This window comes from Temnothorax longispinosus, chromosome 7 (assembly GCF_030848805.1).
Source record: "Temnothorax longispinosus isolate EJ_2023e chromosome 7, Tlon_JGU_v1, whole genome shotgun sequence".
Classification (NCBI taxonomy): domain Eukaryota; kingdom Metazoa; phylum Arthropoda; class Insecta; order Hymenoptera; family Formicidae; genus Temnothorax; species Temnothorax longispinosus.
In genome coordinates, this window is record NC_092364.1 from 332,818 (window position 1) to 353,371 (window position 20,554).

The window sequence follows — 20,554 nt, forward strand, 5'->3', positions numbered from 1 at the left end:
GCTACTGTGTTGGGCTGTAGCAGTTGGTATAGTTCTTCCGATAAGCCACTTTCCACTACACGTGCAATTTTATCTCTTACACGTGTGTGTACGTGTGTGTGTGTCTCTTTCTCTCTCTCTCCCGGGCGGTCACGAGAACGTCGAGAACGGACGTGAGGTTTGGCGCCAACATAACCTCGATCTGCGAACCGCAAGAACGGTTTTTAAATGCGACTTTCACCGATGATATTTCGGTAGCTCGCCTGAGAAATGAAGGAGCTAGAGGAAGCCAATTGCGAGGTAACGATTCACATAAAATATTCCAATTATCGATATAACCTATCGCGATAGTTTCCAACCATCATTTTTATATTTTCGGCACTTTGAGCCAAATTGTGCCGAAAATATAAAAATATAATATAATAAAATATAATAATGAATGTGAGATGAATGGGGAAGGGTTTATCGCTTTTATTTGTGCCCTCGTGCAGATTCGCAGGATCGTGAAACTTCAATTTCCTGTATCAAACTGGTTGAGGAACTTGGAGTACGGTCAGTCTACGAACCTCCAAGAGCATGACGTTAACGATTGCCGTGGAGGATTTCTGCATAATGCGACATACGCGTGGCTAAGTTACGGTTGCCACTTGACAGTCTTCAATGCGAAAACAGGAGAGAGCGTTAGCAGTTGGACGTTTCGTGGGGTCGTAACGTCCGTTTCTCAATTTCCTGCGCAATCTGGAGAATTTCCATTGCTGCTGATTGGAATAGATAATTGTGCGACCAAACTGAAAGATTCCTCTGGTTTGTTATGTATATTCGACTGTACTACGTCTCGTGTCTTGAGAGCTATTCGAGTAAGTATTTGTCGGGGGTTCTTTAAATTCTAAACTGTGCTCATTTTGGATCGCTATTAAGGCTATTATGGGATATGTAAGGGTTTTTGTACTTTGCATTATATGTATACGTATACACATACGTTTTATAGATGCCGTACGGGATAGAACAAGTATGCGTTGTGGCGGGTGGTGCAGAATGGGAGGAATTCAATGATAAGAGACCCGATAATGTGCTAAGTGAAATGGACGGAATGGCCTGTGTAGCTTTGCGTAATCTTCATCATATCATGATTGATCTCCGGAGGACCGTATGGGATACGCATGATTCGTCGGTTGTTATGGACGAAACGTCACCGGCAGAGATAGACTTTTCACCGATGAAACAAATTATCGGTAGACGTCAGTCCATTCGAGAAAAGCATGCAGCTTATAATTTGCTCAACAACCGTAAGTTGCTACATACAAGTACAAATAAATTATTGTCAAATATTAGGTTGGCCAATATATAAGTTCGTGCGGTTTTTTACTTATAAATTTTACTTATAAAAAACCGCACGGACTTATTGGCCAATCTAATACTTATCCAAGTATCAGTCATTTGTTTCAAAAAGTCTATCGATACTATTAAAGGATGTTAAGGATGAATAGGAGAGATGCACTTGTGTGTGTGTGTGTGTGTGTGTGTGTGTGTGTGTGTGTGTGCGTGCGTGTATTTCTGTGTGACGCACAAATCTTTAATTAATATTTGTAAATTCAATATATTTTCAGGTATAGAAAAGCATATTGGCTTCAACAGAGAAGATTTTGAATCGTCTCCTTTGCTTGGCGAGAGTTTGACCACCGCGATCATTAGTTCCACGAAGATTGGCTGTTTAATCTCCGGCTGTTTGGGCAGAGTAATAATTTGGCAGAACGATGGTTCCATCGGATGGATCAGTACACCCATCGACGAGAACATGACGATCACACATTTGGCTTTGTTGGAACCCACGGACGACCCTAGACCTTTTTATTACTTATGGGTAGTGTTTCAGGACGACATGTCAAAAGCACCGCCGATATTGCGAATGTACGCCATGCAATTTGAAAGGAAATACTGTGACAGAGAGATAAACTTGTACTTCAGTCTAGAAGATGATCCCAGCTTGAAGTTTGAATCGGAGCTGAACGAAGGAGACAAGGTCGTCGGTTTGTGTAGCGTTGAGAGAGAGTCCAATCCGGAGCAGACTGAATCGGTCACTAGAAGAGGCGAGGATAATCTACTGCTCATCGCCACTAACGACATAGTATATCTGTTCGATCTGAATCAATGGTACAAAGAGCAAATGCCGCACACCATCAGCGAGTGTCAGAATCCAAACAGCATATTGGCAACGTATCGTACACGAACGGACGCGAAAGGTGAGGGAGACGGTCATGTTATAGGTTTCACATATATCCCGCAAAGTTTACAAGAGTTCTCCAGCAATGGCCCGAGCTCGCCCGAGGAACTCTTCTACCCCAACTCCTTATCACTCGAATGGGTGGAGTTGAACTCGACGAAACTGACGTTCTGGATGACACGTGGCATTCAGACCGACTTGCTACGTGAGATAGCTACGGCGGGTCCAGTCGTCTTGATACAACCGTTTGAAACGTTTCACAGATGTCTTTCGGTCGGCCTGGTGCCGTTCAATTCGGAATTCTCGTTTGCTAGCGATCAGAATGCGCAACGAGAGATGTTGCTGTCGCTCTGTTTGGAACAGCGGTGGTCCACTTTTCTGATAAAATGCGCCATGGAGTGGTCGGACGGTAGTGCTTCTTACTTATATCCCACTTTCCTCAAGTGGGCCGTCCAGCGAGCTTCTACGATAAAAATTCTCGCGGATCGGCTCTGCATTCCTCTATTCGATCAGTCAGGCATTAGCATCGGCGAAACTGACGTGAAAACCTTGCGGTTTTGCTCGCAGCAATTGGAATGTTTGTCCAATGTAGTGGGCAAATTGCCGTCCGCGGCGGTAGACTTGATGAAGCAACAAAGGACGTTGAGACGCGTATCTACGTATTTCCAAGTACTCCTTTGGTTCTACGACGTGGGACTGTTGCCCGAGACGCACGATTTGGAGGAGGAGAAGAATGAGGAGAAAGCGGCGGTGGCAACAGAGGCAGAGGCAGAGGCGGAGGCGCAGGCGCAGGCCGAGGAAGAAGAAAAACAAGAAGAAGAAGAAGAGGAGAAGGTTGCGCTGTCTATCTCCCTAGCGCTAAGAGTGCCTTACCCCTACGAGAAGCTTTCGATGCTTTATAAAGAGAAACGAGCACAATTTTTGAACAACAGTGACAGCGATAGCAAAAACGAGCAAGACTTGTTTATTGACGAGCTGATAACGCGCGAGTGTTCCATATTGAAAGCACAGTGGGAAAGAGAGGGTGGCATCGTCACGCGTGGCTGCTATCCACCGCCATCGTTGCAATCTTTACTACGATCTTATTTAACCGATTGTCATCAGACGGAAGCAAAGGAGATCAGTTGCAGACATCAGATCACAATTTATCTCCTGATGGACCTGGCTATGCTGCTGCAGCGGCTGTATCCCGCGGTGAAACAGCTGATCAAATATCCGTCCGCGTTCATGATGAGCCCCAGCCTCATCAAGCTCACTCAGGCATTCTGGTTGCTCGATCACGAAAATTATCAGGAATTCCTCGACACAATGACTGGCCAGTTAGTCTGCGACTCCGATATCAAGGATTGGCACCACCGGCTAATATTGCGCACCTTGGTGCGTAATAATCAACACAAACTGGCGCTAGTATATCTTCGCGTGAGGAAACCTCCCCTGTCCTCTATCGAGGAGCAAGGTATGGCCATGAGTCTCTCGGTGGAGCACGGTCTGCTACAGTCCGCTTTCCACTGTCGGCCACCCTGCCACTACGAACAACTGCTAACCAGCTTCTTCCGAGCGTGCAGGAGATACAATAAGCTCGATGAAATTCTGCATTTAGTGCTGGACTCGGAGGAAGAGGAGGTGTTGGTCAAGTTTCTCGAAGAGAACAAGATGGAAGATTTGCGTTTGTTGTACTATTTACAACGATGCCGTTACACAGAAGTAATTGACGGAAGTTATCCGATCCGGCAGTACCAGTCGAACCTGGTCAAAGACGTGCAGTCGACTACGAGCAGTATTCTCGGCGCGTACGAAATGACCTTGCCCGATGTCGCGAAACAATTCTCCATGCGTGCGGCCATGACAAATTCGGACGCGGATCTGAAGGCGCGCTATTCCAGACCGATGTCACATCGCAAGAGCCACGACAGGTCGCGGAGTATATATGAAACGGCCATCACGAAGGCCAGAGAGACCTATGTACGAGGAGAGAAGTGTCAGATCCCGTTTGTCAGTGCGCCCTGCACGTCCTTGAGACTCAACAATTACGGCGTAAACATGAACTGTGTGTTGTTCCCGACGCTGTTGCGTAAAAGTCGCGGCAAACGCACGGTTGATCAGATTTACAAGGAGGACGAAGAGGACGACATGTCGGAAGGCATAAAACGCCGGAAACTATCGGACGGGAATGTCTCACCGAGTAAACGAGTTTCGAGAGAATTGGGAGTTTTAGGATTTCAGGAGACTTTCGAGACGCCTCTGGTAAAGCGCAAGCCTAATATTTCCACGAGCAAGGATCGCGTTCCGGAGACACCGCAATCGATTTTGAAGATTAGACAACTCGTAAGAAGCTCGACGTCTCCTACCGCGACGTTCCAAGCAAAGGAGGCCACCGATAGATTGTCCGAGAGGGAGAGGAAAGTCAATAGACAGATACGATTTAACATCAATCAGTCCAAGAAAGCTTTAGTGTATGAGGAAGAGGAAGAGGAAGAGAAGGAGAAGGAGGCAAGAGGACAAGGGGAGGAAGAGGAACAGGACGAAAGTGAGACTGATGTTTCCCTCGAAGCAAGCTGGAAAGAAGCGAGTAACGATGCGCTTTTCAGTCCAAACGCGAATAAGTCAGCGTATTGCGAAAGCGCAGTTTTGAGTGATGGTAGCAGTACCTCCGGTAAGATTTCGTGCTACGCCCGTCCGCGACCCAGCCTCAGAACAAGTGCCTTAAAATCGTCCGTACAAGTGCCACAGGAATTTTGTGCCAAGAAAGCGAGTGGCTCGTCCGCAAACTTGTCCGCAGCGATCTCGTCGACCGAAGAGATGACGAAGCAGCCGTTTGTCTCAGGTACACCGAGGAGAGGTAGCTCGTTATTGTCGGCCTCCGTCTACTCGACCACTGTACTGTCCTCCGATAGCAGCGTCGACATTAGCTGCCCAAGGAGATCGGGACGCATCAGTCCGTCGCAATGGAGATCGTCTACGGAAAGAGATGGCAGGGATAAATTTGCCATTTCGTCTACTCCACTAACGAAGATTATAATTTCTCAAACGTCCGTTAGTGACAAGCGAGCGATGGAAGTGGACGACGTGAATAACGCGTACGAGGTAGAGGAAGATTTTAACGTTCTAAGCGAATCCAACAGACCCGAGTACGTCGAACGATCTGGTTGCGGTGGGAGCGATCTCGCTCCAGAAGTGGAACAAAGAGATGCTTTAGACAAGGTCGTAGAGAGCAAGATGCGACAGAGCCGATTCAATAATGGAAGAATCGCGAGGGAAGATAGTCCGAGTTTACGAGAAAAAAATTACGAGATGCCCGCACTCGACGAATTTGAGAAGGTCGCGGAATCGAGTCCGATCTTTTCGGATGAGTCTGACGAGGAGGAGCTACTTGGATTTCCAAACGATGAGGAGCGAGACAATGACGAGCACGAGGAGACGTTCGAGAGTCTAGCCACGATTCTGGAAGACGCGCAGATGCATTTGGACAGCCAAGTTTCTGCTTCTTGTTCGTTTCACGAGACTTGGAATCCAGAATACGAGGCCGAAGCAACGTGCAGCGTGACGAAACCTAACGGCTTGCAGGAGTTGCAAGAATCGGTGCGGGTGATGGGTGATGTTGATTTGACCGACGACGATTCTGCGAATAGCAGAGCTGTGACCCCGGTAGTACTCGATGATGAAGCGGATAATAGCAGCAAAGAGGAGACGCATTCGATGCCGATTGTTCATTCGGAGCGTACATTGTACGACATGTCGAATATTACAGACGACGAGTCCGATTCTAGTAGTCCTGGAGAAACTCAAGAACCAAAAGCGGAAAACGGTAGATATTCCAATTTACAAAAACCCCATGTGATGCGGAATAAAGTCCAAGTGGAGAAGAACTGTGAATCCGATGAGAAGAACCGGAAGGCAGATAGGAGAGAAAGCGTTCCGAAGAGAGACCTCGCCGAGACTTTACCGGGGCTCGACGTCGCGGTCCATGACGAGTCCAACAAAATTTTTTCGAGCTATATAAAACTATGTAAAGTAGACAGCGGTAGGATCGAGGTATCGGCCGAGGGGACGGCCGAGGAGAGGAAGCTGTCGGGTCGAGAAACTCAAAGTTTCTCAAAGAAAAGTGAGAGGAATGAAATTCAAGAGACGGCAGACATTTCCGAATCCGTGCGTATGACTAGATCACGTAGAGCAGGTTCGACAGCAAAAGATACGTTGGATACCTCATCGGCGCGGCAAGTAGAGTCGGAGAAAGTCACCCGCTCACGTCTACGAAGAGCGAGTTCAATGACTAAGGACTCTCCATCGCGAAATACCTTGGAGATATCTTCGCATCGACTACAAAGCGCGGACGCTGGGAAACTTGCGCGATCGCGAGAACCGATTCACGAGACGACTCTGGCCACGCTAAGATTGCCAACGGATCGTTCGTTGCAGGAAGCGGACTTGGGAAAATTGTCGCGTTCGAGGAGAGCGAGTTCGGCGGCGAAAGAGACGAGGGTAAGCTCTCCATTGGGAAAATTACGTGGCCGAAGAGCGAGCTCTCTCGCGAAGGACGTGCTAATGAGCTCGGTGACGATGGACGAGAGTGTTGAGCCGCGAGGTTCAGAAAACGTTGACGCGCCGGACGCGCGACCGTCCGCGTCAGCGAGAAGAGGTCGCAGATGTACGTCCGTGACGATGGAGATGCCGCGGCCAGCCGAGACGAAAAACAGCGACTCCGAGAGCGTCAAGGACGAGCAGCTACCTGTGAGGAGAAGCACGAGACTCGCTTCTTTCACGAAGAAAGAATTATCGGCGGACGCCCCAGTAGGAGCGGCTGATTGGACTGAGAGGACGCTCACGAGCGACGACGAAGAAGGCGAGAACGCGAACAAGAGGTCTTTGCGGCGTGTGAGAAAGTTTTCGGTGTCGTCCGATACCGATGCCGCAACGACCAACAGGTCATTGAGGTCGTCCACGAGAGATTGGGATGAGGATCAGCGTTCGAAGGAGCCGAGCGCTGTTAAAGTTATCGCTAACCGTAAACGCGGCAGTTCGGTACCTAAGGAGATGACGGCGCAGCCCGTAGGCTCGCGGCGACGTAGGTCCGGTAGTGTCATGAAAGAAACCATCCCGGAGGTCGCCGAGCCTCTGGGGGAGAGGGAGGAGTCGGAGAGACGACCGGGACCCGACGAGACCGGGACGTCCGCCGCTAGGAATGTCGAGAAGATTGTCGGTAGATTAACGACAAGCACGCGCGCTCGAAGCGCGTCGGTACTGTCCGTACCGGAGGAATTGGAGGAGATCTTGAGTCCGCCGTTGAGGGAGACGAGATCCACCAGGAAGAAGGCTGTGCAAAGTAACGCCAGAGAAAGAAGAGCGTCCAGCGCCGATGTGATACGCACGGAGATGAAGAGGAGGGTCAGAAATGTTGATGCGACAAGTCGCGCGGTGGTGTCGCCGATAGCGGAAGAGTTTGCGGAAATGAGTGAGGATATGGCAAACCTCGAAAGAGACGAGAAGGATGGTGTCGTGGATAGCGAAGCCGCCCAGAGTGCTCCTACGCCCAAGAGAAGGGCGGCGTCAGTCACGACGAAGGAGACGAAGAAGGAAGGAACGGTGAAGCCGAGACGAGGACGAGGTAGACCGCGCAAGACCAGCGTGAGTCAAGAATCCAGTCATCTATTTTCCTTTTCACTACCGGAGAAGACGGACGACGTGCCATTGGATGAGAAAGGTGAGAAACGGATTTGAGAGAATAGACCCGCTCTCGCCAAGTGAATGGTCTTACGCCGCGCCGCAGGAAACGCTCTATAAATATCGTAACAAACGGAATTTTTTATCGACATCGAATCTCTTATCGCTTGAGAGTTGCTTTCAGAAATTACATTGTAAATTATCTTTTGAATTCTCTCTCCTTTCCGTAATAGATTTCTGTTTTTAGTCAACTCTTTGCACACAATGTACATACAACTAAATAGAACTTGTCGATCGATTAGTATAATACGATGGGACGTAACTCCATTCGCTTGTCGAATAGCAGGTATTCAAATATCGAACACGGTTTGATGAAATCGTGGTCTTCAATTTACAGACATTGGGGAAGTCCCGAATTATGTGTTCTCACCGCCCCAAACCAGATCTAAAAACATTTCTTCAAACCAACATCGTAGGTTGTAATTCATTAATTGATTTGACACAATCGCTCTTCTCTCATCGCTGTGTTCTCTCATAAGCTTTAATCATTTTTATTTCATCTCTACCAGAGAGAGAAAGAGAGAGAGAGAGGGAGAGAGAGAAAGAGAGAGAGAGAAAGATATACAAGTTGGCTTATACTCTATGTTTTTTCCACAGAAAAATAAGCTCCTTCATACCGAGTTCTCATCAAGGAAAACAACGGCTCACTATCCAGAAACCTCATGGCATCGTCGAATCCGGCCGTTACGGACGTTTAGTCATAAATACCTTTGGATCACGATTTCGGAAAAGATTCGTTGTATCTAAAAGATACAAAAGCACAACAGATTAAAACTGGAAACTTCCCGGGAGTTCTGGCGTATCTATCGCCCACATTTTGGATTTGTCAATCTTTCAATACGCCTGTAAATTGATTTCACATATTTTTTTTGTAGCCGCAACATTTTTCTTTCTCAATATAAGCTAATATGATGATTACGCGTGCTTCTATCAATTAAAACGGTACGGCTCATCACCCTTTGCAAAACATTAGTTTTTGACACTTATACTAGGCGCGAATTCAAAGAAATATTAGGAAACGTCACATACGTAAAAGTTATTGACCAGTTACAGCGTCTATATTCTATTCTGGTAAAAATATAGTACAAAGTATTGAGTTTTTTTCTTTTTCTAATTAGAATATATTTTAAGACTTTGTCACATGGTGGGAGATAATCGACAGAGATATCTGGAATATAAGCTAATATGATGTTGAGATTATCTAGGAGAAGTACTTTCTTTTCTTTTTTTTTTTTCTTTTTTTTTCGATAACACGTAGGAGATTCTCTTGAATAATCTGTAAAGTTTTAAAGATTGTTTTTATCAAAGATTTGTAAACCTGCATAATTGAATCAAATTACATTATATATGTTTTTGTTGCATAGAAAAGATTATTGGGTTTTACCCAATCTCAGATGTATCGCGTTATTTCTACATCGATGCACAAGTTGACAAGTGTACAGAGATATGGCTACGAATGTCACGTAAAAAATGTATTCTAATGATAAACTATCATTGAAAAATGTGCTATATCAAATACTTTTGGCACATATACACCCGCGTGCGCGCGCACTCTCTGACCATTACAATAGTATTCATTCCGTTTACACGTACATTTTTTTAAGATATCTACTGTCAGTAGTCACTTTTTTTACGTTAAGATTTCGTCTGGATTTTCATTTTGTAGCACAAGATACTTTGCTACAAACACTTTACATATAATATAGCACATCCCTCTACAATATTTTCGACAAGAAGGCAATGTATCATATCTTTGTAAATAATTTATTAACATACTCATGTATAGTTGTATTGATACAATAAATGTAAAAGGTAATATATGATAGTATTAAACGAGAGAAAACTCCACTCACCACAAATAACGCATAATTGTTACAAAAGGAATTCATATATTCTAATGGAATATCGCTTGGAAAAACTATCAATAGAGATTCTTATTCTTTTGAACACAGTCCTTATACAAGTTAGTAAATAATACATTGTACATACAATAAATCCATGTACATCCTTTATATAATGACAGAGAATTAATAATAAATAAATTCTAAGCGCTTCATAGATGTGTTATTTAAAAATTACAAGTAATTAAAGAGATTTTTTTCCTTTTCTTTTCTTTCTGGAAGGAAAATGTAACGACCGTACCCTTCGTAACACAATTCTGCATTCTAATACTTCTCTTCGATATATTATAATTGACAATATACCTAAACATTTTAGAAACTTGCTCTTATCGTGTTTCATAGTTTAGAAAACATTGCAGTACGTAAAATGCCCGTATCACTAGCGATTGACGATTGCGTTTACCTTTGCGTTTACGTATTTTGACTAATCAGAACGGAAATCGCGAATCGCACGCGCCAGCAGCTACTTTCTGATTGAAGAGAAGTAAACGTAAACGTAGACGCAATTGCCAATCGCTAGTGTGACACGGGCATAAGACTCGTTCGACCTAGATCTTTACACATACGTAATGCGTACATATGTGTTCACATTTTCTTTATCAACTTTATTAACTTTTTTCTAAAGGGCAACATTAAAGTGTTATCTTTGGCAGTGTTGTCATTTTTTACGTTCTACCTTACTAACTACAAAAGAATTTTAAGTAGGCGCGATTTATTATCAAATTAAGCACGCATGCTATAAAGAACCCTTGTAGCAGTGATAAATATGTGTAGCGGAAACATATGATTATATTTTATGCCCGTATCACACTAGCGATTGGCGATTACGTCTACGTTTGCGTTTACGTCTCTTGACCATTCAGAAAGTAGCTGCTGGCGCGTGCGATTCGCGATTTCCGTTCTGATTGGTCAAAAGACGTAGACGCAAACGTAAACGCAATCACCAATCGCTAGTGTGATACGGGCATTAGAAGAGCAAGTTTGAACGTATCGAAAACACGAGAGATTCTTTTAAACGTACTCACTTAACTAAACAATAAAGAATGCGTTGGAAAAAAGTTTTTACAATTTTTCAATCTTTCATAATCTGCTCATGCGTTTCAATTACACACTGTATCATCTGACCCATCTATGGGCAAATTATGAAATTTTATGATGAACTCTTGCAGTGTATAAGTATTTGTACACCGTCATTGCTTACTCGTTACATATAAATGCATCAAGTTGAAAAATATATGTTACAAATCGTTCTCTTATTGTCTAAGATATCTTTTTGCTTTTATTCTATGCTAAAAATGTCGAAAATTTGAACACTGAGAAGCGTGTTAACATTAAAAATAATATTTATACCCCCCCCCCCCAGTGCTACCAAGAAATGTAACAAGAAAATCGAGGACGGTACAATCTATCCCTTCGGATATCAGCAATTGTAATCTCGTGTGTATATATATATGTATATAGTGTATATATGTATATGAGTAATTCATTAATTTTTGAAGTTAAGGCTCTTAAATTCCTTTAAATGCCCTTAAAAGGCACATTATACTTTGTGCAATGTATGGCAGTACATTGGTTTACATCATCACGTAATATGGCAATATATTCTATTAATATGAATAATCGTAAAATCTTGAAATTCACACACACGTTTTGCGAAAGTACATGCAAATATATTAAATAAATGTATTATCAATATTGCTCAATACGTAACAAAATTGCATCTCTTTATAGGCCGTTATTCATAGTCAGATCTTATATATATATAGCTATAGACAGACTTAAGAAATAAATATTTACTAATTTATGCCATCGTTTGATGGTAATGAGAAAAAGTCGAATTTTTAAATAAAAAATACCTCTCTCTCTCCACCCCCCCTCAAAACTTTTACTGATGCTTACACCCGTCTTTAACTCGCCGTTTATGCTTTTCCTCATGCGCGTTAGACGGTGATTGAGCCTGATTTCGTCGTTGGCCTTGAATCGGCATGTAACACGGTACCTCATCCGTCATTAGCTCCTGTGGTGGCGTCGGCAAAACGTAAGTGGGGCTTATCGTGCTGCTCGAGCTGCTCGAGGTACCTCGATGAACATGGTAAGTAGGATCAATAATGGCTGCGACATTTGTCATTTCTCGCATTGTGTCAACGGTGTCTAGCGTCTGGATTTCCTCGGGATCCGAATACTGAGAATAATTGGCAGAATAACGGCCTCGATTCTTGATCGACACAGTCTTCAAGTCCAGCCTGTCTGGTCTTTGAGGTCGTTCCGTGAGATTCTGTTCATCTGCCTGTTGCTGTTGTTGTTGTTGCAGTTGCAGACGCTCCCGCTCTAGCTTCTTCTGCCTTGCCCTCTCTCGCGCTTTACGAGCTTTCGTACGCTCCTTCTCCTGAAGCATTCGCGCCAATTCAGCATCCTGCGCCTCCATCGCCAATTTTTGGTCCAACATTAATCGCTCGTCTTCTGGATCGTCGTGATCTTCTTCTTCTTCTTGTTGCAACTTCTTCGCCAGTTCCTGTCGTTAAAAAAAAAACCGATTTTTAACATTTACATTTTCACGCTAGCAACGTGTCTCTTTTTTTCTCAAATGAACAAAGATATACGTACGTACGTACGTGCGTACGTGCGTATTTTTTGCTTTCAAGGGTTTCATTAACCGCAAAATATCATGGTTACCTCATCCTTTTCTTCTTGCATACGTTTCTCAAACTCTCGCTGCATAGCTTCATCTCCTAATCTCAGTTGTAATCTCATCCTTTCTTGCACGTCGCGCTCTCTCTGTCTCTCCTCTCGCTCCAGAGATAGGGCAATCTGCCTCGCAACAAGCGCGTCTCTTTCTTCCCTTTGCAAAAGAAAAAATAAATAAATAACTAAGTAAATATAAGAAAAGAAAAGAAAAATAAAAGAAAACGATCTTTTAAAAGGCACAATGACATCTCGTACGAAATAATCTCTATCTTTAAACGATACAAATCGTACTAACTGTTGTTGAACGTAAGTTTGATATCTCAGTGCTTCCAATTCCTGTTCGACTCTGGCTCGCGGCAAATCTTCTCTCACCTGTGCATTACGCGTTTTGTTGCCGGTGTAATGTTCCTTGACTACGAATCATAAGAAAAATAAAAAAATTATACGTTAAGATAAGTCTCTTACAGGTATTAATATAGCATACCGATACCGATAGATACAGATATCTCGTACGCGCAAAACATTCAAATCCTCTTTCGAGCCTCTACAATCTCTACATCTTGGACACGAAACGTTATCCTATTTTTTATCACGTATATACGTTTACGTTTATATCCTTTTCTCCCTTCGATACATACTCTCCTCGTGGCACAAAACTCGTCAGAGTCACCTCAAGCTGCACCACAGAGTTTTAATAAGGTTTACGTTCTTTTCTTTTTTTCCGTGACACGCATAATGTCACGTTTTTCAGATGAATTCCATACGTTCGATCAATAAAGAAAACTCGATCAGTCCTCCAGGGTCCAGAGCCGCCAGAGCGACCGATCGTCAGGCACACACACGCACGCACACACAGTCTTAGGACGACCCTGCCCTGCACGAATCTCCCTTCGACACACATACATCCGCACCAAGGTGGAAAGGTGGAAAATTTACGAAAATTGTTACGTACTTTCTTCATCCTGAAGTCGATAGGCCAGTGCCCCGTCCTCGTGCACCAGCCATTCGCGGCACACTGCAAAATCGCACCAATTCACATTACGTTTTGCGTTACGAATGCCAATGTGATGACTAATCGTGAAACGAGTAACGAGATCCGCGTATGCGAACTCGCGCGGGTCTCGTCATTCCGTTATTTACGCTTTCGCTTAGATTGTCGGGTTCCCACGTTTGAACTTTAATGCTTTGAACTGAAATACTTGTATGGAAACGTGAAAAGAAGAATGAAGTTAAGGAAAGACTGAGCGTGCGCGCGTAAGGGTTATTTAGAATTTAGATAGAGAGTCAACAAGCTTACAGAGAATTTCGTACATCTCACGGATCTCACGAGAGAATCACGAGAGAATCACGAGAGAAGCGGGCATACCACGTGTGGGAGCGGGCAGTGAAAAACCTTCAAGTTCTCTCACCTTCGTTTACACGACCCGCCTTCGGCAGCGTGTCGGAACTTAGCACAGATTTTGCCATTGCACGTTCTCACGTCGAAACCATTCACGTGGTGGAACAACCAGATCCAGCGGATTGCAGAATACAATCGACGACTCCACTCCGATGACTCGAGACTCGAGATTCGACTGATTCGAGCTGTGTTTACAACCACTTTGCGCGAGAGCAGTCGCAACGTTGTTTCTTCTCCATGTTGAAACTACTCCACTACTCCACCACGACGTCCACGACCACGACCATCCACGACTCGGAAGTCTCGTAACTCGGACCTCGAACCTCGTACTTCGGAGTCGGAGGCGTCAAAGACGTCGAAGCTCGAAACGACTGCCGACTGGTCGTCGCCCGTCACCCGTCGCCACCCGTCGCCGTCCGTCGTATGCGTATGAGTGAATGGCGTGAATAGTTGCGTCAGTCACGTGACTCTCGCGTGGCTTGTAACACACACACACACACGCGCGCGCGTGCGCGCGATATCGCTTGGGATTCTTGAGAATAATAGGAATGACAGTTCATCGATCTTTTTTCGATTTCGTGTACGATTTCGCACAGTCTTAGCACGGTTTAACGGTATACGGCACAGAAAAGTCCCCTTACAAACAAAGATGTCAAGAAGAAGGAGACGTCGTCGCTAGAGAATGTCAAAAATATTTTATTTCTCTTGTGCCTGGTGCAGAATGCAGTACACGTATCTCCCGTAATAACCCAAGTACCGAACTAGATAAAGAGCGGCCGTGGCCGTGACGAGTGATGTCGCGGTCGCGGGTCGCGGAGGAGTAGCGTCCGGGCCGTCGACTTTTCAGAACGGATACTGAAATATCAATTGAAATAGTAGCGAGAGAGCGAGAGACCCGTAGTAGTGCCAGTAGTGGTGATACTGGCGATGAATGGATGTCGAGCGTCGAGCACGCGCGTAACGCGCGCGCACGGTGAAACACGGTGAAAGGTGAGGTGAAACGAGAGCGACCGAGAGAAGAAAAAAATTTTATATCCTAGTCTAACTTAACCTCACTTAATCTAACCTAACCTATCCTATCCTATCAGGTCAATGATACCATTGATACCGCAGACCCGGCAGACCGCAAGTCGACATCAATATGAAATCGATGAGGGCAGTCTACAAGTTTATTAGAAAGATTAATACACAGTGATCTGAACGAAAAGACAAGCAAAGAAAAGCAAGGTGTTAGAAGATTTGTCAAAAAACTCAAGATAAGAGCCTTTATAGTTGGAGTTGGAGGGGTACGCCGATGGAAAACTCTTAAAACTCTACTATTCAACCGGACGGATTGATTGGAATCGATAGAAATGCCAGATATCTCCCGAGACGAGAGAAGCAAAAGATGAGTGACGAATTTTGTGAATTTTGTTGCCCTTCCAGATGACGTACTTTTCTTTTCTTTTCTTTTCTAGTCTGACGCGATTGTAAATAGGATACAGCTGTAACGGAGATATATCTTTTCAAATAGCGATTATTGGCGATTATCAAGAAATTGATAACACTCGAATCGCGTGAATTTCATATTGCATGTAAATTTCATTTGCTATCTATAATATGCGATAAAATATTTTTGAGTAATACACATTGCATTATTCACACATCTATTTTACACACACACACACACACACACACAGACGCATTCTAAATAAATAAACAAAAATATATATAATTGTATGCGACGTATTATACAAGGTATAATAAATTTATTTTTTTTAAATCCAATCCAATATTTACACAGTATGGTGTACAACCCCACCATCTCCCTCACCCGCGTACAAAGGGGGAGGGGAGACGCTCTCAATATAATACTCTCAATATAATATAATGTACTTGTCATAGGATTTTTTATCTATGGGTTTAGTTCTTTTTTATAAATAAAAGAAAATCGATTTTTGTAGTCAAAACTCGCATTTTGTGCTACGAATCGCTGCCATTTTTCGAAATTGGCTGTGATAAGAACTAAATTTCTTCACCCAGTTTAACGGAAAATTTTTGTTTTTTGTTTAACACGAGAGGAGGGTATCTCTGGTACCGCAAACGCCGTTTTTACAAACACCGTTCTAGTTTTACGACTTCATCAAATATATATGTAACCCCTTAATGTGCACCTCAAATATTTAAAGCTTAAAAGAGTATTTTTATAATTTATAGATTTTATTATAACGTTATTATAATCTATTAGCTCGGTATTTTACTAATAAATTATATCCTGTGCCTCAAACATATATCCCAAATTATAATCAGAGCCAACAAATGCGAAGAATTCAAAATACTCTCTATGAATAACATGTGGTAGAAAATTATTTTGCTACATGATACACATTATAACACGTTAGCGTTGCGTTGCTATTAAGAGCAACATATTGGCCATGTTGAAAATATCAGTATCCGTTGTATTGGATAATTCTGCCAATTTTGTTACGACAACTTGCTCTTCCGAGGCATTTGTATCCAAGCACAAAAAGAACGTTGCGCAATATACTACTGCTGCGCTTAAGAAAAGTATATTCGATTTCAACGATATTAGCTTTATGGCTACATGTTCCTCGTTTAAAACATCTTTGTGCGTGTAATATAAATGAAGGTGCGAATATAATCTATCGTGCTGAAATTAAATGAATACAAATGAGTTTGAGTGAGATAATACATGCACGCCGCGTATTACAATTTATAACGTGTAACGTGCGCAAAGAAATAAATTACTTAAATATAAAAATGTCGTGTGACCAAACCTTTAGGTAAGCCAAATCCAACAAATCTATCGAAACGTTAACCATATCTGGCGTTTCCCCGAGACCTGTCGCCGCCAGAAGAATCTCGATGCATTGCAGTGGAGTGTAAAGGGGCATTTTAAAGTCTACCGTTTTGATAACTCTACGTTCCGAAGAGGAAATCATACTCGGCGTATATTCAGACTCTTTGTCAATCAGATGTAGAATATTGAGAATCTAGCAAAAGACAAGCGGCAGAACGTTATCTGTTAACATTTATCGTGATCCAAGTCTCCAAGTCTTTTTTTAATATTCCTCGCACAAAACACATTATATCTTTCAATATACTTGCGATATTCCTAAAGCACTGGAATGAGAATCCATTTTGCATGCCAACTGAAAGCACGACATTAAATTTAACTTGGTTTGATTAGAGCTCTTGTTGCAAACTTTCAACCACGATGCCTCGGACGACGTATTCACAATCTCAGTCTTGTAAATTTCCCAAAAGTGTTTACACATGAATCTGTCGTACAGTTGAATGGCCATATACTTGACAGTCGGCTCTAGCTCCAAGTATTCCGCTATCTTGAAGGCAGCTTTCACAGTAGATACTGGAATTCCTGATTGTATAATTTAAAATTATTATTGTGATGTAGCAGAACGTTATTCAATATCTCTTGCTTTGTCGCACGCGCGCACATACGCTCTTTTCCTACCTACAAACGGCATAGCAAAATCGGTTGCGTTGGCCATCTGCTCCTGCTCCTGTTTTTTCACAATTTGCTGGAGATGCTCCACCCAATCGTGAATCAATGGTTCTACCAACAAGTTTAATGAAAATGCAATTGAAAATTGTACTTGTAAACTTCCAAGTAATTTTTTATCTTTTATAATTTTGAAACACGCGGTTCCCCGCTCTGCTGTACGTTGCGTCGCGTCGCGTCGGTGACATACGAAATATTATTAATTCGGTATTTATACTTTTCTTTTACATCTTCTTGGACACAAAATATACATATATATATATACATACTTTGATTAAACCATATTTCACAAAAGAAAATATTCACACACATATGTAATATATAGGCGTACGAGCGATATTTTCTAGATATAAACAAAAATGTATATATATGTATGCGTAGAATTATTGAAATTGTCTCAGATGGATAGATGTAAGATGTAATTACCAATATAAGCTGTATCTAAATCCATTCCAATCGCGTAATGGGGAAATATTTACAAACTGATACGCCGATACGCGCCATTATGGGCGTCATAAATTATCACAAAATAGATTGGCACACTCTCGATGAGAAAAGAGAATTTCTGAAATTCACCGAAACTCGATGAATTTCGGAACACATTCGATTTGTCCAATAGGATAATCAGTTTTGCCGGAATGCAGCCAAGCTTGCACGAGCTATTGTTAATCTTCAAATATGTATGTATGTATACACGCGACACGCGTGAAACGCCACCGGCTACCTCTGTACTGGCCCGACTGGCCGTATCGGAAGGTCATCCGTCATCAAATCAAAGAAGAAGAGAAGAAGAGCCGGGGCTACACCATCGAAACAATTAGTCTGAATTATGTAGAAATGTAATTTTCTAATCATAACTTTATTGAGAAACATTTATACATAGAGCATAATACTCGGCTATGCTCTCTATTCCTCCGTTTCGTTTTCACTTGGCTTCCGCTTGGGACGCAGCTTCGCTTCTGGATACTTTTCAGTGAGAAAACTATTCAACGCCCCGTATTCTGCCGTTAACTTTAGCCTCGTTTCATCAAAGTGCCTCGTTCGTTCCAGTTTTAACAATCTTGTTTTCCAAGATGGAAGTCTCGTATAGAATGGTGCAGATTTCTTTTTCTGCAATATTACTTTGCCGCCAAAAACATATTGAGTAAAATCGAGGATCTCGTGGGACGTCACTTCTTCTGGCTTTCTAACTTGCGACGGCGAGGCAATCACTACCGGATAATTTCCGTTTTCCGACTTGAACTCAACCAAGTGTAATCGTTTTTCGTCCGCTAATTGTTGATACGATTTCTGCAAACGTAGCTCATGTTATTTTCAGATTACCTTGTGGCATAACGCAATGACAAATGTTTGATCAAATTGTATCAAATTATGGATTTGGCATTAAAGTAAAAGACCAACGTCTATTATCTACACATTTTTACGTATCGAAAGTATCTGATTAAGTAAACTAGAAATCCATCGTAAATTATTTGTAACTTAAATAATAATGCTTTATAATGCTTTAAATGAAAAACCAATCTGCTTGCTTCAAATCTATCAATTTAACATAGGTTAAAATTAAAGGAGAGAGTGTTGGGCGTACTCCCAAGTTAGATACATACCTGTTGTAACAAGCCAATAAAGAAAGCCTTTATGATATGCTGCAAACTCTTGGTACCTTCCACCTTGGCATGCATATCCTTTATGCCAATTGCCTCGCAACACGCTCTTATCGCACGATGGCAGACAAGCCCGTATCCTTGGTGCATTTTCTTTACAAACAATTTTGTATCTCCAAACTGTGTGAAAAAGTCATGTAACACTGAAACAGAACAAGATTATTAAAAGGAGGGAACGAGCGAGACGTAAGTCGTGTAAGTTTTACACGCAGCATGATCATATATATTACCAGTATGCTCCTTGTATCTAGGAATATACATCAATCTTTGACCCGCCCTATTCTTAGCTGTCTTCATGGCTGTTTTTTGTGCGGGTGCTTTCCCTAGCGCAAATCCAGCCAGACCATTTCCATTACCCGTTACGACAAACATACTGATCTTACTCTTACGTCCTAAATTACCAGTCATACAATTTACGATTTTGCTTTCCAATACCCAAGTTTCAAAGCCGTCAAAGGTATCTGAAAGATAGACGTCACACGTGGTTTGTAATCTCGACGTTACTAGGATATTATAAAATATCAGAAAGAAAGTTGACAAAGAGTATTACGTTGAAATAATTTCGTAATTTGACCACGGGACCATTGGACAGTTACAACGAATAACGATGAGTAACGCTAACCTTCTCCAACAGAATCAGGTGGTCCAATCTTTCTGCCACCCATTTGGACACTCGTCCAACCACGTTCCAACGGCGATAATTTCATCCGCCTCGGCCCAGTTTTATAGCTTTGTCGTAGCTTGGCGAGCCTCTCCTCCCTCTCAGGATCCACAGGCAGCTTTTGCTGTTGAACGAGTTCTCTTCCTCTGAATACAGGTGTATTGAGACCGGGAAATTGTATCGGAATTTTTCCTACGCCAATAATCTGACCCTTGTTTAAATCTCTCTTTCTCGGTAAGCCTTTAGCTCTGCCTCTTTTCCTCCCTGCATTACTGACGCTCGTCACACCTTTCCACAATTCGTCCCCAGATTCTGCGAAAGAGGGATACGAAATGAGATGAGATACAAACAAAATACCACAACTCTCATTTTTCTACGAGCATACACATATTACGCCCACCAAAAAAACCTTACTTACTGTTGATGAAAAATGTCTTATTCCTTGTATCGCATACTAAAGGGATGTGCGTCTTTAAAAAATGTGAACAATCGACAGTAAATAAATTACGTGCATCTGAAAAGATATTATAACCTCGTGTTAGCGACCGGTAGCAAATAAATTGAGCTGGCAAATTAATTTAGATTAGATATATTTGTCTGTAAATTATACGATACATTGTAAACGATAAAACGATAATATTTCGTACCATTGCTCATAGATGGAATATTTCTTGGCGAATTTCTCAAAAGTCCACAAATACGTAATATTCGAGTCGAGGCCATTTTTATAAATCGAATCGTGTCCGCGACACTCCGACACTGCGCGATAATCGCTCCGAGTGCGACACGGTGTAAGGTGTAACATG

General features: G+C 42.7%; 4 protein-coding genes and 1 long non-coding RNA gene across 7 annotated transcripts; 2 read left to right on the top strand and 3 right to left on the bottom strand.

Annotated features, from left to right (window-relative positions):
- Positions 1-73: 73 nt before the first annotated feature.
- Elys (AT hook containing transcription factor 1 homolog) lies at positions 74-9,972 on the top strand. Of its 3 annotated transcripts, none has more exons than XM_071784138.1 (6): positions 84-279; positions 471-836; positions 968-1,265; positions 1,587-7,898; positions 8,256-8,330; positions 8,516-8,657. In XM_071784138.1, exons 1-6 carry the CDS (start codon positions 250-252, stop codon positions 8,521-8,523), a joined length of 7,089 nt encoding a protein of 2,362 aa, XP_071640239.1. In that variant the 5' UTR covers positions 84-249; the 3' UTR covers positions 8,524-8,657. The 3 variants fall into 3 exon arrangements, with proteins under 3 accessions (XP_071640240.1, XP_071640239.1, XP_071640238.1); XM_071784137.1 differs by having other exon boundaries at positions 90-279; positions 8,256-8,334; positions 8,516-9,972; XM_071784139.1 differs by lacking the exon at positions 8,256-8,330 and having other exon boundaries at positions 74-279; positions 8,516-8,654.
- LOC139816551 (uncharacterized) lies at positions 9,669-14,442 on the bottom strand. Its single transcript, XM_071784146.1, has 5 exons — positions 13,914-14,442; positions 13,457-13,519; positions 12,800-12,917; positions 12,493-12,658; positions 9,669-12,331 (listed from the first exon to the last, which is right to left on the bottom strand). The coding sequence occupies exons 1-5, from the start codon at positions 13,969-13,971 to the stop codon at positions 11,705-11,707; spliced, it is 1,032 nt and encodes a 343-aa protein (XP_071640247.1). The 5' UTR covers positions 13,972-14,442; the 3' UTR covers positions 9,669-11,704.
- Positions 14,443-14,447: 5 nt separating this feature from the next.
- On the top strand, positions 14,448-15,670 carry LOC139816556 (uncharacterized). The gene is made up of 2 exons (XR_011733035.1): positions 14,448-14,893; positions 14,992-15,670. It is a non-coding gene; the product is annotated as an uncharacterized lncRNA (long non-coding RNA).
- LOC139816552 (cyclin N-terminal domain-containing protein 1) lies at positions 15,561-18,118 on the bottom strand. Its single transcript, XM_071784147.1, has 5 exons — positions 17,853-18,118; positions 17,379-17,480; positions 17,008-17,282; positions 16,681-16,896; positions 15,561-16,553 (listed from the first exon to the last, which is right to left on the bottom strand). The coding sequence occupies exons 1-5, from the start codon at positions 17,875-17,877 to the stop codon at positions 16,281-16,283; spliced, it is 891 nt and encodes a 296-aa protein (XP_071640248.1). The 5' UTR covers positions 17,878-18,118; the 3' UTR covers positions 15,561-16,280.
- A 148-nt stretch (positions 18,119-18,266) lies between these two features.
- Positions 18,267-20,552, bottom strand: Mrps5 (mitochondrial ribosomal protein S5). Its single transcript, XM_071784145.1, has 6 exons — positions 20,396-20,552; positions 20,167-20,262; positions 19,710-20,060; positions 19,318-19,548; positions 19,031-19,230; positions 18,267-18,716 (listed from the first exon to the last, which is right to left on the bottom strand). Exons 1-6 carry the CDS (start codon positions 20,469-20,471, stop codon positions 18,333-18,335), a joined length of 1,338 nt encoding a protein of 445 aa, XP_071640246.1. The 5' UTR covers positions 20,472-20,552; the 3' UTR covers positions 18,267-18,332.
- Positions 20,553-20,554: the final 2 nt, after the last annotated feature.